This window comes from Vulpes vulpes, chromosome 6 (assembly GCF_048418805.1).
Source record: "Vulpes vulpes isolate BD-2025 chromosome 6, VulVul3, whole genome shotgun sequence".
Taxonomy (NCBI): Eukaryota; Metazoa; Chordata; class Mammalia; order Carnivora; family Canidae; genus Vulpes; species Vulpes vulpes.
The window spans coordinates 25,650,357-25,664,116 of record NC_132785.1 but is presented as its reverse complement, the minus strand read 5'-3'; the positions used below and the strand labels follow the sequence as shown (position 1 = coordinate 25,664,116).

At 35.0% G+C, this 13,760-nt stretch overlaps 1 protein-coding gene across 1 annotated transcript in view; it reads left to right on the top strand.

Moving 5' to 3' along the window:
- DACH1 (dachshund family transcription factor 1) overlaps positions 1-6,617 on the top strand; it is a 419,184-nt gene extending 412,567 nt beyond the window's left edge. Inside the window, exon 11 of the mRNA XM_026017695.2 lies at positions 3,807-6,617. Within this exon, the coding sequence (XP_025873480.2) occupies positions 3,807-3,844 (38 nt within the window). The 3' untranslated portion in view covers positions 3,845-6,617. The remainder of the gene's footprint in view (positions 1-3,806) is intronic.
- The last annotated feature ends 7,143 nt before the right edge of the window (positions 6,618-13,760 follow it).

The window sequence follows — 13,760 nt, the reverse complement described above, 5'->3', positions numbered from 1 at the left end:
TTTTATATATGACCTGTGATAAAGATGCTTTCAAAATAAATATCATTGTTATATTTTTTAATGAATATAGTTTCATTTTAAAATTTAGTTTTAAGGATGCCTGGGTGGCTCAGTTGGTTAAGCTTCTGACACAATTTCAGCTCATGTCATGATATCATGGTGGTGAGATGAAGCTCTATATGGGGCTCCATGCTGGGCATGAAGCCGGTTTAAGATTATCTCTCTTCCTATCCCTTCATCCCTCCTCCAAAAATAAAATAAAATAAATAAAATAAAATAAAATAAAATAATAAAATAAAATAAAATTTAGTTTCAGGCAGACATTAAAATGCTAAAGGTAATTATTTTTGTCATATAAGCATATTGATTTATTTCTCCAAAAGTTTGTTATTTGAGACTGCATAAAATTTTTAAGGCAAGCATCATGCTGAATGCTGTCATTCTAATACTGATGGGATAAGAGATATGGATGCTACTTCTGTGGTTCTCAGTTGTGTAGTAGGCTCCCCAGATGTAACTTCAAAGTGAGACAAATGCTAAGGAGTTCATTCCTAGGATGCTTATATTAAAGAATAAATAGGAGCTCTCTATCTAGAGAAGTTCCATTTAAGGGAGCAGAAAAATAAACAGGGAAGGAGGAGGTATTTACCTTCTAGATTTTATAAGTAAGAACAGGCCTGAATATTCCAACACAGTACAGAGCTTGGCATGTCCTAGAATGCAAAGGAGAGCCAGGGTCATGGAAGAGGGGAAAGTGGTAATAGATAAGATTAGAGAGGAAAATATTGTATCAAATTATGTAGCACCTGGTAGGCCTTGGTGAAGAATTTGGCTAGTAAATCTCTCAAAACAAGTATTTACGCTCAGTGAATTATTTTTGGGTAACAACTCTTTGCTGCTAGAATCTTTCTACCTATCAGGATGTAGACAGCACGGAAGATTCAAAAGCTGTTTTTCAAGATTTTATTTTTTTTCTTTTTCAATGTGCAAAGATTTTAAAAAATCAAAACAAACCCTGAAATGTTAATTATGAGCAAATACTTTTCCATAGATATTGTGAGGGAATTTGAATTTGGGGAAAGTTAAGAATGTCTCTTGTCCCCTTGTCTAGTGCTAGGAAACATTGCCTTTTTTTTTTTTAAGGTAAGAGTGGAAATAATGCTCTCAACATAATTATATATAGCAGAAATACTGAGACAGTTCAAAGGATAAAGAAGTAGGGATGAAGTAATTAAAGGTTAAGACTTAGAAAACTTTGGTAAAAATATAGTATTCCTCCGTTGCTTCTGAATCCTCTATGACTAGATTTTTATAAAATGTGTTGCCTTACATAGTAAAAATAATTATGATCAAAGTTATCTCTAAAAAGGTGCAAATTTTAGCCACCTGGTACTAAGTAAATGAAAAGCTGAAAATTTAGCTTATTTTTATAAATACCAAGTTTATTAGGTTTATTTCTAAAGTGAATAATTGAAATTCCTGCTAAGCTAAAACTAAAAAGTTATCTATATATCTATATTTATATCTCTAATGTAAGTGAGAAAAACATAGTTTTGTCTCATGGGTGGGTGTAATCAAGCAAACAAGAAATCAGACCATGTTCCATGCAAAAACAATAAATATTTCATAATATGTTAATATGATACTGTTGTATCCTTCGAAAGAAATTTTCATTAAAATGTTATGACTTTGATTTTGGTATTAGTTTAATACTTGATTTAGGAAATTTCTATCTTTATTGAATATTATCACAAGGGCTACTTGGGAGCTATAGTAATATTTAGCATTAATGAAAGATTATTGTTACTGACCATGAAGTAAAATGTTTTTAGACAACATTTCTAAGGTGATTATTGAGCATAGTTTTGCATGCCTTTAAGTCATGGCTCAAAAATAGTTGGTTTAATAATATATTTTCATTTGTGAATCTCAGATAGTATATATCCAAGTGTGTATGCCACTTAGGGGGAACAGATAGTCACTGTCATTATTAGATGTTGTATATATTAAAAATAATGTTGATATATGATTATTGAACAGGGAAGATAAGGATGTTTAGAGATCCTAATAAATAAATAATGATATTAATAACAATAATTTAATAATAATGTTATTAATAACAAATAAATGTTATTATTAAAGTTGAATTGGATTAATTTTATTGAGGTAACCAATACTTGATATATCTTATTAGAAATTAGCCAGTATGAGATTGATATGATGGACATTGGTTTTCATGCTGTTGAAGGCAAATGGTGGATATTGGATGTTAAGAATGTAATATGTTAAATATATATTTTATTTATTTCAATATCTACTTCGTGTAAGTCTCACAAAACTTGTCTCTGATTCATATGTATAACAAATATTTATTGAACATGTACTAGGTTTGGGGGATATATCAATGAATAAAACAGAGTTCTATGATGTTTTAGAGGTCATATTCCGACTGTAGAGTTTAAGCTAAAATCAAACAGAATAGGGATGTAAAATTTGGGCACACCAGTATTTCTATGAAGTAAAAAGTGGTTTAACATTGGTTTTAAGTTCCTTATGAGTTACTGTGTCTACTATATATTATGTGAAAGAATTCAATGAACTTAATGTTGAAAGTGAGAGCTGCACATATTTAGACTGTATTTTTCTATTTCCTGGATTTATTGTAGATTGTTTCTTTATATTTTAACACTATCGGTCAGCTACCAGTCATTTTGCAAACATTTATGGCAATATTCAGTTTTAAAAATGCTTGGAAAAATTTTATTACCTTCTACTGTAGATCTTATAAATTGGAATTTAGATATATTTTATACAAATATATCCAAAATTTAGTCCACACCACAAAGTTGGCAGCTTGAAGAGTGCTACATTTGAGAAATGAGTTTACATTTTGTTTTGTTTTTCCTCTGGATTTTTAATTTCCCATTTCTTTTTTTTTAAGATTTTATTTATTTATTCATGAGTGACACAGAGAGAAAGGGAGGCAGAGACATAGGCAGAGGGAGAAAAGCAGCCTCCTCACAGGGAGCCTGATGTGGAACTTCATCCCCAGATCCCAGGATCACGCCCTGAGCCAAAGGCAGACATCAACCACTGCTGAGTCACCCAGGCATCCCATAATTTCCCATTTCTTATTTCTGTCTCATTCGAATGGGATTATTGCATGTGTCCAATATTTGATTTGCTTTTTCACATAACCGTGGGTTTCTTAATTGGTAAAAGTTGAGTAATATATTTCCTTCTTAACATTTAATTGTTTGGCTAATTTCACTTCAAGGAGGAAAGACTATATAGTTCCTTGACAGTGATGAAATAACCTAGATGGCTTTCATATAAGTAGCAACAAATGTGCACAATAGGTACATTAAATGGTATGCTTAACAACACTGCTAAGGAGTGAGGTGGGAGCTCAGTCTTTCGTGATGGAGACACACCTGAGTGCATTCAGAGAAAATTTGGTTCTGCAAGCTTGGAGGAAGGAATTGTCATTCAACAGAAATCAACTAGCTTTGCATATCAGTAACACCCACACACGCATACTCTTATCTGTTTTCTGAGTGCTCTCAAACTGATATCAAAATAACAAATATATATTTATGAGAACTAGAAATTCTGTATTCCTTCTGATCATGGAAACTCAACATAATTATGAAATTAACTTTAAGGATATGTGGAAAATGTTACTTCCTAAACAAGCGAAAATCGAATAAAATCTACAAATTTTATACCAGGCTACTTGCTTTTTATATTCATAATTGTCCCCCAGATGTCATGAAATTAATTATTTCTTTATTGTTCATTTTTAGATGGAAGACTGTATTTGAAAACTACTGTCATGTACTGAATTTTTCCTGTTGAAGAAATCCATGTTATAGTAAAGAACTTTGCAGACATTCGTCATTGGAAAGTTCGGAAAAAATAAAGTCCTTTTAAGGGAACTTCCTCAATTTTGTGTATTAATGTTCTTTAAAAGTTTAAGTATTCTACAAAAAAAAAAAAGTTTCCTCCATTGATTTTCACCTGTGGTTCATACCAGAGACCTGAGAATGTTTGTAAATGTACAAGTATCAAACTTCTTACAGTTAATAACACTGCAACTTTGCTGCTGGACACTTGTATACAGAGTTAAAGGCAGGCCTGAATAAGGCCTGGCTTTGTTTTTTTAATGGAATGAACCATTTTCCTCCTCTGAAAATTCTGGATCTGAGCACATCAAAAGACTCTTGTACCAGTGATCACTCAGACCTTCAGAATTATGTCCTCCAGAAACCAGCAAGAACACTTGGAAATGAACTTGTAGGGGGCATAGAGGATTCCTAAAAAAACAAAAAACAAAAAACAAACAAAAAAAAAACAAAAAATAAAAACAAAAAAAACAAAAAAAATCAATAAATCAAAGAGTAATATTCTATTACATTCGATTTTAAACTAATTGTGGGTTTTCTCCTGAAGATTTTTTCACATACTTCCAAAAGACCAACAATTGGATGTTGACAACAATCCAGTGAAATAACATTTTGCATATCTGAAAAGAAGCATTGAATATAAGCCAAAAGGTTTCACTGAAGGTCTTTTTTCTTAAAAAAAAAAAATAAATGTAACATGTTTTCATTCCAAACTGGTAGTGGCATATAGATTTTAAAATAATAATGATGCTTCTTATTCAAACTGTTGGTCACATGTACAGTATATAAACATAAAACATACAAGGAAGGTATTATGTATGCAGTAGTATACTAGAGTTTAGGAAAATGAGAATTTTAGAAAATATGTTTTGTCACCCTGTTAGTCAGAAAGACACCTTTCTGGTTTTAACGCATGCAGGCATGTAAATATTTGTCTGGAGTCACAGTATTAATGAATGAGATCTTAAGCATCTGGTGACATCAGAACTCTGTGTCAGCCACTTTTATTTGTATATTGAACCCTAGTTAGTGCCCCAAACTGCACTATTGAGAATGGATTGTGGCTGAACAGTAAATCAAAACACCAGAAATATTTTTATATGTTAATGTCATATTATGTTAATGTTGCTGAAAAACAAAACCTAACAAACCCTTGATGTATCAGTCCAATACCATGTAGCGCTGAGTGATAAAGTTAAAATGTGTTGTGCTTCCCCCCCACCCCGTCAGAGGGAAGGGTGCCTATGTGTTATTTTCACTGTCTTTTTGAAAGTTACAGTATGTGTTTTCACTTTTGTGCAGATAACTGGAAGTAAAGCTGCAAACAGTGCTTATTACACACTGTAGTTACCTTCTCTTTGTTTTTATTAATCTGGAGTTACACCTTTAAAGACTGATATTATGAATCAGGACGGTCGCTGTGCATTTTATGATTTTGCTGTCATCTTAAAATTTTATGATCATAGCATTATTTATTACCATAAAGAGCAAAATCCCAAATGTCCAAGAAAACTAGCTTAAAAATGTTTAAAGATAGTTCTGATTTGGTACTAATCATTTGGCTAAGAGAGGAAATTAACATTATAGATACTCTGGCACTAAGCTTCTATAGTTTTTAGGTCTTCCTTGCAATACTGGAACATATTTCTTTTGTGTAGTTTGCTATTAACCAGCTAAGTCCATTTTTTACTACAGTAAAAAAAAGTTATATATACAGTTCCTATTTTAGCTTGCTTGAAAGGGAGCAATATTTTTATTTAAAATACTATTAGTAAATGCTTTGTAGAAACTTGGTTTTCGAAGCATAGTTTTTCCATAGCCATCTTTTGTTGTTTGAGCACAAGAGATTCTATTCCTCGTTGTATTTCTTGCTTTTCCCTGTATGCAGTCTTTAAAGGATTACAACACTTAAAATTGGAGGGACTTGTGGCAAGCTTTTGAATCATACATTTTTTAAAAGATTTTTTAAAAAGCCTACAACTTACCTAAGTAGTAGAATCAGCCATTGCTCTGCTCCTTGCATAGAGTCACCTGTTAAGTAGGTTAAATAGTTTTAAAATGCATACTTTCAAGACCTTTGAGAATGCTTTAGTGTTTGGTTGGTATAAAAGGAATTTTAGCAAGAATTAAAGAAAGAAGCTATCAGCTATATGTTAAGAGAGAATCTTACTAACATGTTGTAAATATTACAATTCATGAAATGTTATTTTAAGTCTGTAACTTAAGTTTTTTCTCCTTTTTTAGTTATACAGGTCGGTTTGAAATTTGTTTTTGTTTTTGGGTTTTTGGTTTGTTTGTTTGGGTTTTTATTTTTTTGGTATAGACAAGTAAAATTGTGCCCATTTTATGGTTTCCATGCTTTTGTAATCCTAAAAATATTAATGTCTAGTTGTTCTATATTATAACCACATTTGCGCTCTATGCAAGCCCTTGGAACAGAACATACTCATCTTCATGTAGGACCTATGAAAATTGTCTATTTTTATCTATATATTTAAAGTTTTCTAAAAATGAGAAAAGGTTATTACGAATTTTGTTGTACAAAATCTGTACAAAAATCTGTTTTTACATCATAATGCAAGAATTGGAAATTTTTCTATGGTAGCCTAGTTCTTTGAGCCTGGTTTCAATGTGAGAACCACGTTTACTGTTATTGTATTTAATTTTCTTTTTTCTTTTCAACAATCTCCTAATAAAACTGTCTGAAATCTCCCTGTGACTTTATTTACAGTTCGTCTTTATTAAATTTTGTGAAATGCATAGCATTGAAGGAATATTTACTTTCTAATGGGAGGCATCTAAAAACAACATAAGTCAGCTCTTTGCAATGCGAGGGGAACAATGCTCAATGATTTTATTTAACATGCAACTGCTTCTATCTCTAATATGAATTACTGTGCTGAAAAACATCATAAAAGCACACTCTGTAGTTATTGTTTAACAAGCAGATTTTCCATATTTTGTTTCTTGCCAGCTAAGCAAACTGCCCACATATACATGATTTATTTATGTACATTTCTCAGTTTATGAAGCTGTTATTTGTACCCTTTTCCTTTATATTCTTATATTCCCATGATTCTTATTTCACAAAGCTTTGTGCTGAATAATGTAAAGTAGACATGTTGATGGAACAAAATATATTATTCCCATATCTATAAGAGTGTAGATTTGTAACTCTTAGTGTTTTGCTTTCATTCTCTATCATTGGAAAAAATGCCTTTAGAAACTTTGAAATTCCAATATCTTTTAATAATATAGACACGTTTTAATCAATCCAAAATGCTGCATATGAACAAATATTGGGTTACTATCTCTGTGAATATTCTAAACGTTCCCAAGAGAATGGAAAATGGATTTTTTTCTGTCAAAAGAAATTATTTCATGAATTAACAAAATATGATTTTCCCTAATAAAAACTTAAAATGTTTGTGTGACCATTACAAACACATTTTTGTCTTCTGTCTTCCTGTGTTTATGTCAGTAAGGCTTGTACTAGAACATCATACAGTCTTTGGATGTTAGTGGAATTTGGTAATGATTTAAGGTTTTTCCCCATGTTGTTCTCATTGGGACTAGCAAAACTACAATATGAACAAAAGCTATTTATTACCAGACAAGAGTAAATTACAAATAAAAGTTATATGGATTGCATTTTTACAATATGGGAAGTAGAGATGTTAATAGAATTAAAACGTTATTGTAAATGGCATTGTAAAAACTATCACTTTTACTTATGTGTAGGCTTGGTGCTAACATTTATCTTTAATATGTACAACTGGTATATAAAAGCTGAACTGATCCTCATTTATTCATTTAAACAGATTCATTAATAAAGCCTCTATTCTGCACAAAGCACTGTGCTAGATGTTGTAATGACTCAAGTGGGAAACTTAGCTGTTGTCCCAGAGGAGCTGATCATTTTGTTGGAATAGGAAATTTTACTTTCAGTGAGAAAAGATTCATTGAGCATCTTCTAATGTGTAGTGGGCATGGAGCTGGTGTTAAGAGGGTACTGACTTAGAGACTTCCTAAGAAGTAGTAATAGTGAACCCAATTGTACATCCACCTTCTAGAGAATAATACAACGTGCTTTGTGAATTAAATAGTTGTATAGGGATTGAGGAAAGGATGGATACATTTTCCTCTAGGTAAAACACTCTACCAGGTATTCTTTTCATGTTATTTTTTATTTATTTCAACCAGATCATTTGTCTTACCAATGCTCACCAACTTTATTCTAAGGTAAGTAGCCTGTTTAATCACATACACACACACACACACTCACACACACATTATCATCAAATTTCTACTATGTTGGGACTTTTGAGTATAGTTGTAATATTCAACTCTTATGACCCAGCATCTATAGATCTATAGTAAAATGGCCTCAATTGATTCAAACACAGAGGATAAATGCCTAAATGCTAAGAGTCTATCAGGTAATAAGTGACACTTGTTGTGGTAGCGTTATTTGTATTTATAGGTTAATGAGCTAGAGATTTTGAATTGAACCACTGGATCAATTAGGCCTTCTTTGGTTGGCATAACAAAAACTAATTCCTGCAAATAGTTAAAGAGCAAAAGGAATTGGTCATAGAGACAGAGGAGTAAATGGAACCTCAAGCCATGGTCCCTCTTACTTTTACCCCTCTGTTCCTCTTGGGGACTGCTTCTTTTTTCCCTCATTGTGGACATATTTGTTTCTCTTATTCACCTCTTGACCTTTCCATTATTCAGGAGCATAAGACCCAGCCGACAGAAGGGAGCCCATTATTTTCTCTTCCTTGTTCTTAAGTCAGATTACCTGAGAATTTTGATTGCCTCAAATCAGAGCATATGCCAGTAAGGTGCCTTGGCCATACATTAGATGCATCAAGGGAATTTGAGAAATACTGTGTCCAATTAAATTTGAATCTCTGGGGATTAGGGCTAGGGGTAAGGCTTACATTTCTCAGATATTTCTAGTGAATAGGAAGGTTGAGGACCACTGTCTGGGAGACTGGCAAATATGTTGTAGAAAATGACTAGCAAATCTTTTGTCAGGGCAGGGCATAGTTGGGGATGGGTGGGGGCTTATAACTATGCAGACACTGTAAAAGCCAACCAATAGTTCTACAAAATCATTAAATTACATAAAATCTATAAAAATATTTAATAAACTAAAAAATAGTTTTAGCATTGTGAACTTAATTCTGAATATGAATTTGCAATCCCAGTAAGGGTATAATAGAAGATACCTTATATTTTTTCCTAAATAAAATTATTGATTAATCTGACCGTGAAGCTGAACAGGGAGGAAAAAAATTCTATTTCAATTATTATTGAGCCTTTCTCCATCTAAATGTCTTCAATCCAAACAATCTCCCCCATCCATACAAGTTGGAGTGAATCCTCAGGCTTTTGTGCTGAGGATCCAGCCTTCAAGAAGTTCTAAGCCCTTCTCTTTGGAGGGCCTCCAGGTTTGTGGAAGCAAAAATTATAACACAGTTTGGTGTTATTCTCAATGTAAGGAGAGAAAATACTTAAAACAATTACAGTATAACTGAGGAAGTGTAAAGTCATGTGAAAGGATGTAACATTTCTATGCTTTACTTGAACTGTAAAATGTCAGTCAATACAAGTAGACTATGGTAAATTTCGCATCTTTAATAAGCAGTAAAACTTAAGCAGAATATAAATTTAGGGGTGTCTTGGGTGGCTCAGTGGATTGAGAGTCCAACTCTTGATTTTGGCTCAGGTCAAGATCTTGGGATCATAGGATCAAGCCTGAAGTCTACCTCTGCACTCAGTGGGGAGTTGGTCTGAGCCCCTCCCACTGCTCACACACTCTCTAAGAAAAATCATATATATATATATATATATATATATATATATATGGACCAAATATATATATATATACACATATATATATATGTTTGTGTGTGTGTATACACACACATTAAAAATCACTATAGATATAGTAGAATTCAATGCTGTAATAAAGTTAGCTCCCCAGTAGACAGTAAATATTTTTGGTAGTTCATCCATGGTGTTAAGCTCTCTTGCTAGTAGTTTTGAACCATGTTTTTGGTTCTTTGGCTGCTCTTTCAACAATGCTAATTGTGTGTCAGATTTGGTCTACTACATTATGGAAAAAGAAATAGAAGAGTTGATCCATATATTGCCAGCACTGTGTACCTCTATTTTCTATTTATGGTGTGTACTCATATCCAATGATGTATTTCAATCTGTTATTTTCAAAAAAAAAAGACTGAACTTAATAAAAATTATTTAAATTTATTTTATTAAATAGTATTGTTGGCTTCTACACCAAGTGTAGGAGCTGGGAGGGAGAAATGTTATTACTAGTCAGCCCCCTTTTTTTAACTCATTAAATTTACAAAGGAAAAGGGGCTCCTGTTGAGTTGGATCTTTCAATTAAATCTATTTGGTTGTCATATGCCTGGATTTCTATATGCTGAATGTTAGTTCCTTCCATTAATAGATTTTGGTGCTTTTTAGTATATGCTTTATGTATGATTTTTTCTTTTCCCACCCATAGTCACTGTGAGACAATAAGCATTAGACACCAGGGACCAAATGGAGATGGGCAAGTTCTTGGGAAATGAAATTTCCTGCAATATAGAACAGAGCTGAGCAAGAATGAAGAATCTGATCACAGAGCAAACAGGCAAATGATTTAATAGCACAATGTATTTTTAGGGAAGGAAGGTTAGGGGCATGAGGCAGGATGTATAAAGCTTCTAATTGTCTACAATGAATGATAATTTAGCATTCAGATTTGACAACTATTTACAACTGACTATCTGAGGGTTTGGGGGGGACACTTGCCTCATCCCTGGGGATTTGCCTGCCATTGCCTTGATGCAACCAAATGTACATGTATTACTTAGGAGTCTTTTTATCTATTAAGTGTTCAGTGTGAGGCCCAGCTATCTTCTACATCTATCATTCTTGCATTAGAGCCACATGTATTCATAGTAAACACTTAGGTATTCTTTTCCTCAACCAATGCCAGGCATGTTGGAAGAGTGCCCCCAAAGCAGCAAACTCTCTGTACCTTTGTCAGAGCAATAAGCCAAACACACATTCTTACTTTGTGAAATTCAAGCCTGAGGGAGGTACTGGCCCTCTGTGTCGAATAACCATTAGTGGATAAAAGTCAGGTCCTCTAAGTGGTCCCACTGAAGTTGCTTTCCTAGACTTCAGATGAGAGATAGACACCTGTCACCTCCCATGGGTGACTGGAGAGTCTTTAACCTGAAACAACCTACAGCTCTCACCAATAGCTATCTGCCTGCATCAATTCTTTACTCCATAGCTTTAAATCTGTTTTGTAGTTTGGAGATGGATGGACAGCTGAGGTCACAAAATTAGGTTTCAGAGAGCTTTGCAAATTCTCATGATGAATTTGCTCTTGACCTGGAATGTGGTATCCATTGCATAATTTACTTAGCTTTTTTGAAAAATTACACGTTTTTTGAGATAATTATAGATCATATGCAGTTACAAGAAATAGCAAAGAGATATCCCATGTACCCTTCACCCATTTTCCCTAAGGATAACATTTTCGCCAAAGGATAAATATAGTACAGTAGCAAATCCAGGAAGTAGACAGTGATATCATCTATCAGCTTTACTCAGATTTCACTAGATTTACATACACTCATTTGTGTGTGCATGTGTGTTTAGTTTTATACAATTTGATTACAAGAATAGATTCATAGGAACATCACCACAGTCAAGACCCAGAATACTTTAATCACAAGGATCCCTCATGCTATCTCTTTATAGCTACAACCACTAATCTCTCTTCCTACTACTCAGTTTAAATCAGGAGTTCTCCAGAGAAATATAATCAGTGGTGTAAACATGTGCACGCGCGCGCGCACACACACACACACACACACACACAAACAGAAATGTGGGTACTACTAGGTTCTGTAGTATATAGATCCTCTAAATGCTCCTGCCCCTATTCGTGTGGTCTATGGGGAGGAAGTGGGGAAATTTTTCGCTGATGCCTAGTGTACACATGGGTCTCCTTGGGCCAACCCATCCACAAGGATTGCGTTGGCTGTCCAGCCCAACACTGACACCATCTGGAGGGAAAGAGGAACAAACCATAGCAGCCAGTGGGCTGAACTCAAGAGCAGTTTGGCTGGGGACCACTCAGGAACCCTGGCCATTAACCCTTTGCACCGTCAGTTGAGCTGTTCTCAAGAGTTTAGCCTTATGGCTTTGGACAACAGTAAACCAAGGAGTGGATGACTGTGAATTAGCCTTTATGGGGTTAGGTTGTGGAAAGACATTTGGCTTTGTCTGCAAGAGCCTGAAGCTGTCTTCATTGCTTTCCACATCAAGAGGCTGATGCCTTAGCCTGGGTATGAGCTCTACCTGGCAACTGACCCCTTAGTAGATATAAGAGATTGGGTGCATAGGAAAGTGGCCACCACAGCATTCACGTGAGGTGGTGAATTGCCAAGGATGTCAACATTCCCTTGAAATACAGGCATTTGCTTAATGCAGTAAAAGCATGCTATGTGTGTTCTAAACATCCAAGGCAACTCCCAAAAGAGTCTTAGGGCCATCCACCAGAGTTCCCAACTGGTGAGGGATTGGCAAGTGGATTATATTGGCCCCTTCCCTTCAGGTGATGGCTCAGAATAATGCCTTCGTTTGTGTGGACACCACATCTGGCCTAACCCAAGCTTTTTCTTGATGCCTCGCAAGCCAGGCTGCCACCATCAAGGGATTAGAGACACTGAGTACCATGTATGAATGCCTTTGTGGAATAGACAGTAACTGTAAGTCACATTTTGAAGGTTCTGATATGCAAAATTAGGCAAAAGAACATGACACTGAATGGAAGGTCTATCTTCCCCATAACCTGAAAGCAGCAGGGTTGGCAGAAAGGAAGAATGGGATATTAAAGCAGCAGATTAAATTACTAACAAGCAAAACCATCTTGGCTAGGTGGACTAAGGTACTACCCCAGGCTTTAATACATCCTGCCAGCAACAACAACAACAACAAAAAACCATCCTGGAATGCAAGGATTTAGTCAGAGGCAAGCAAAAGCTTTATTGCTGTGTAGTTTGCAAACTGGGGAGATGCAGCAGCCTTTGGCTACAAACTGAAAGTACTCTCCAAAGGGGAAGGTTTAGGCGCTGAGTTAAACAGGCAAAACCCACAAGTTTTGTTCCCTTTATGGAGCTGGGTTTGATTCAAATCCCAAACTGCAGGCTGTAGGAACAGAGTGGCAAGCAGGATATAGCTCACGATTTCTTGTAGCAGTTTCAGTATGTGGCAGCCACTGAAGCGCATATGTTGCAAGGGTCTTTTTTTGTGAATTTTGCTGAGTTTTGTGCAGGTTTGTCACTTCAGGCTGTGCTGACTGGTTTTGTTCCTCAAGGTCATTCAAGCTGATTACAGTTTTGGTTTCTCTCCCTTGATATGAGGGAACCCATCTTGTTTGTCAGTTATTGCTGTCTAATTTTGGGGGGCGTCTTTTGTTCTCAATTTGAATGGTCAATCAGTAGGGCTTTTGGCCCCATATGACATATAGGGGAACCCTACTAAGACATCCAACATGTAAAGGCAGAGGAAGGCAGAGGAAATAGCCACTGCCCCAATTCTCACCACGGATCAAGGTACTGTGCTGCTGAGACGCCAAGTCCCATCATGCCTGGGAAGACATACATACTGGAATTTGCAGTATTTGCTGAATTTCCAGTCTCACCAGGATGGGTGACTTTCTTCAAACCTCTGGGTGAGGGGTATCTACTCAGTGTCTCCCATGGGATCCTATTGTCTTGCTGCAAGCCAGACCTATGGAAATACACTACATCTAAA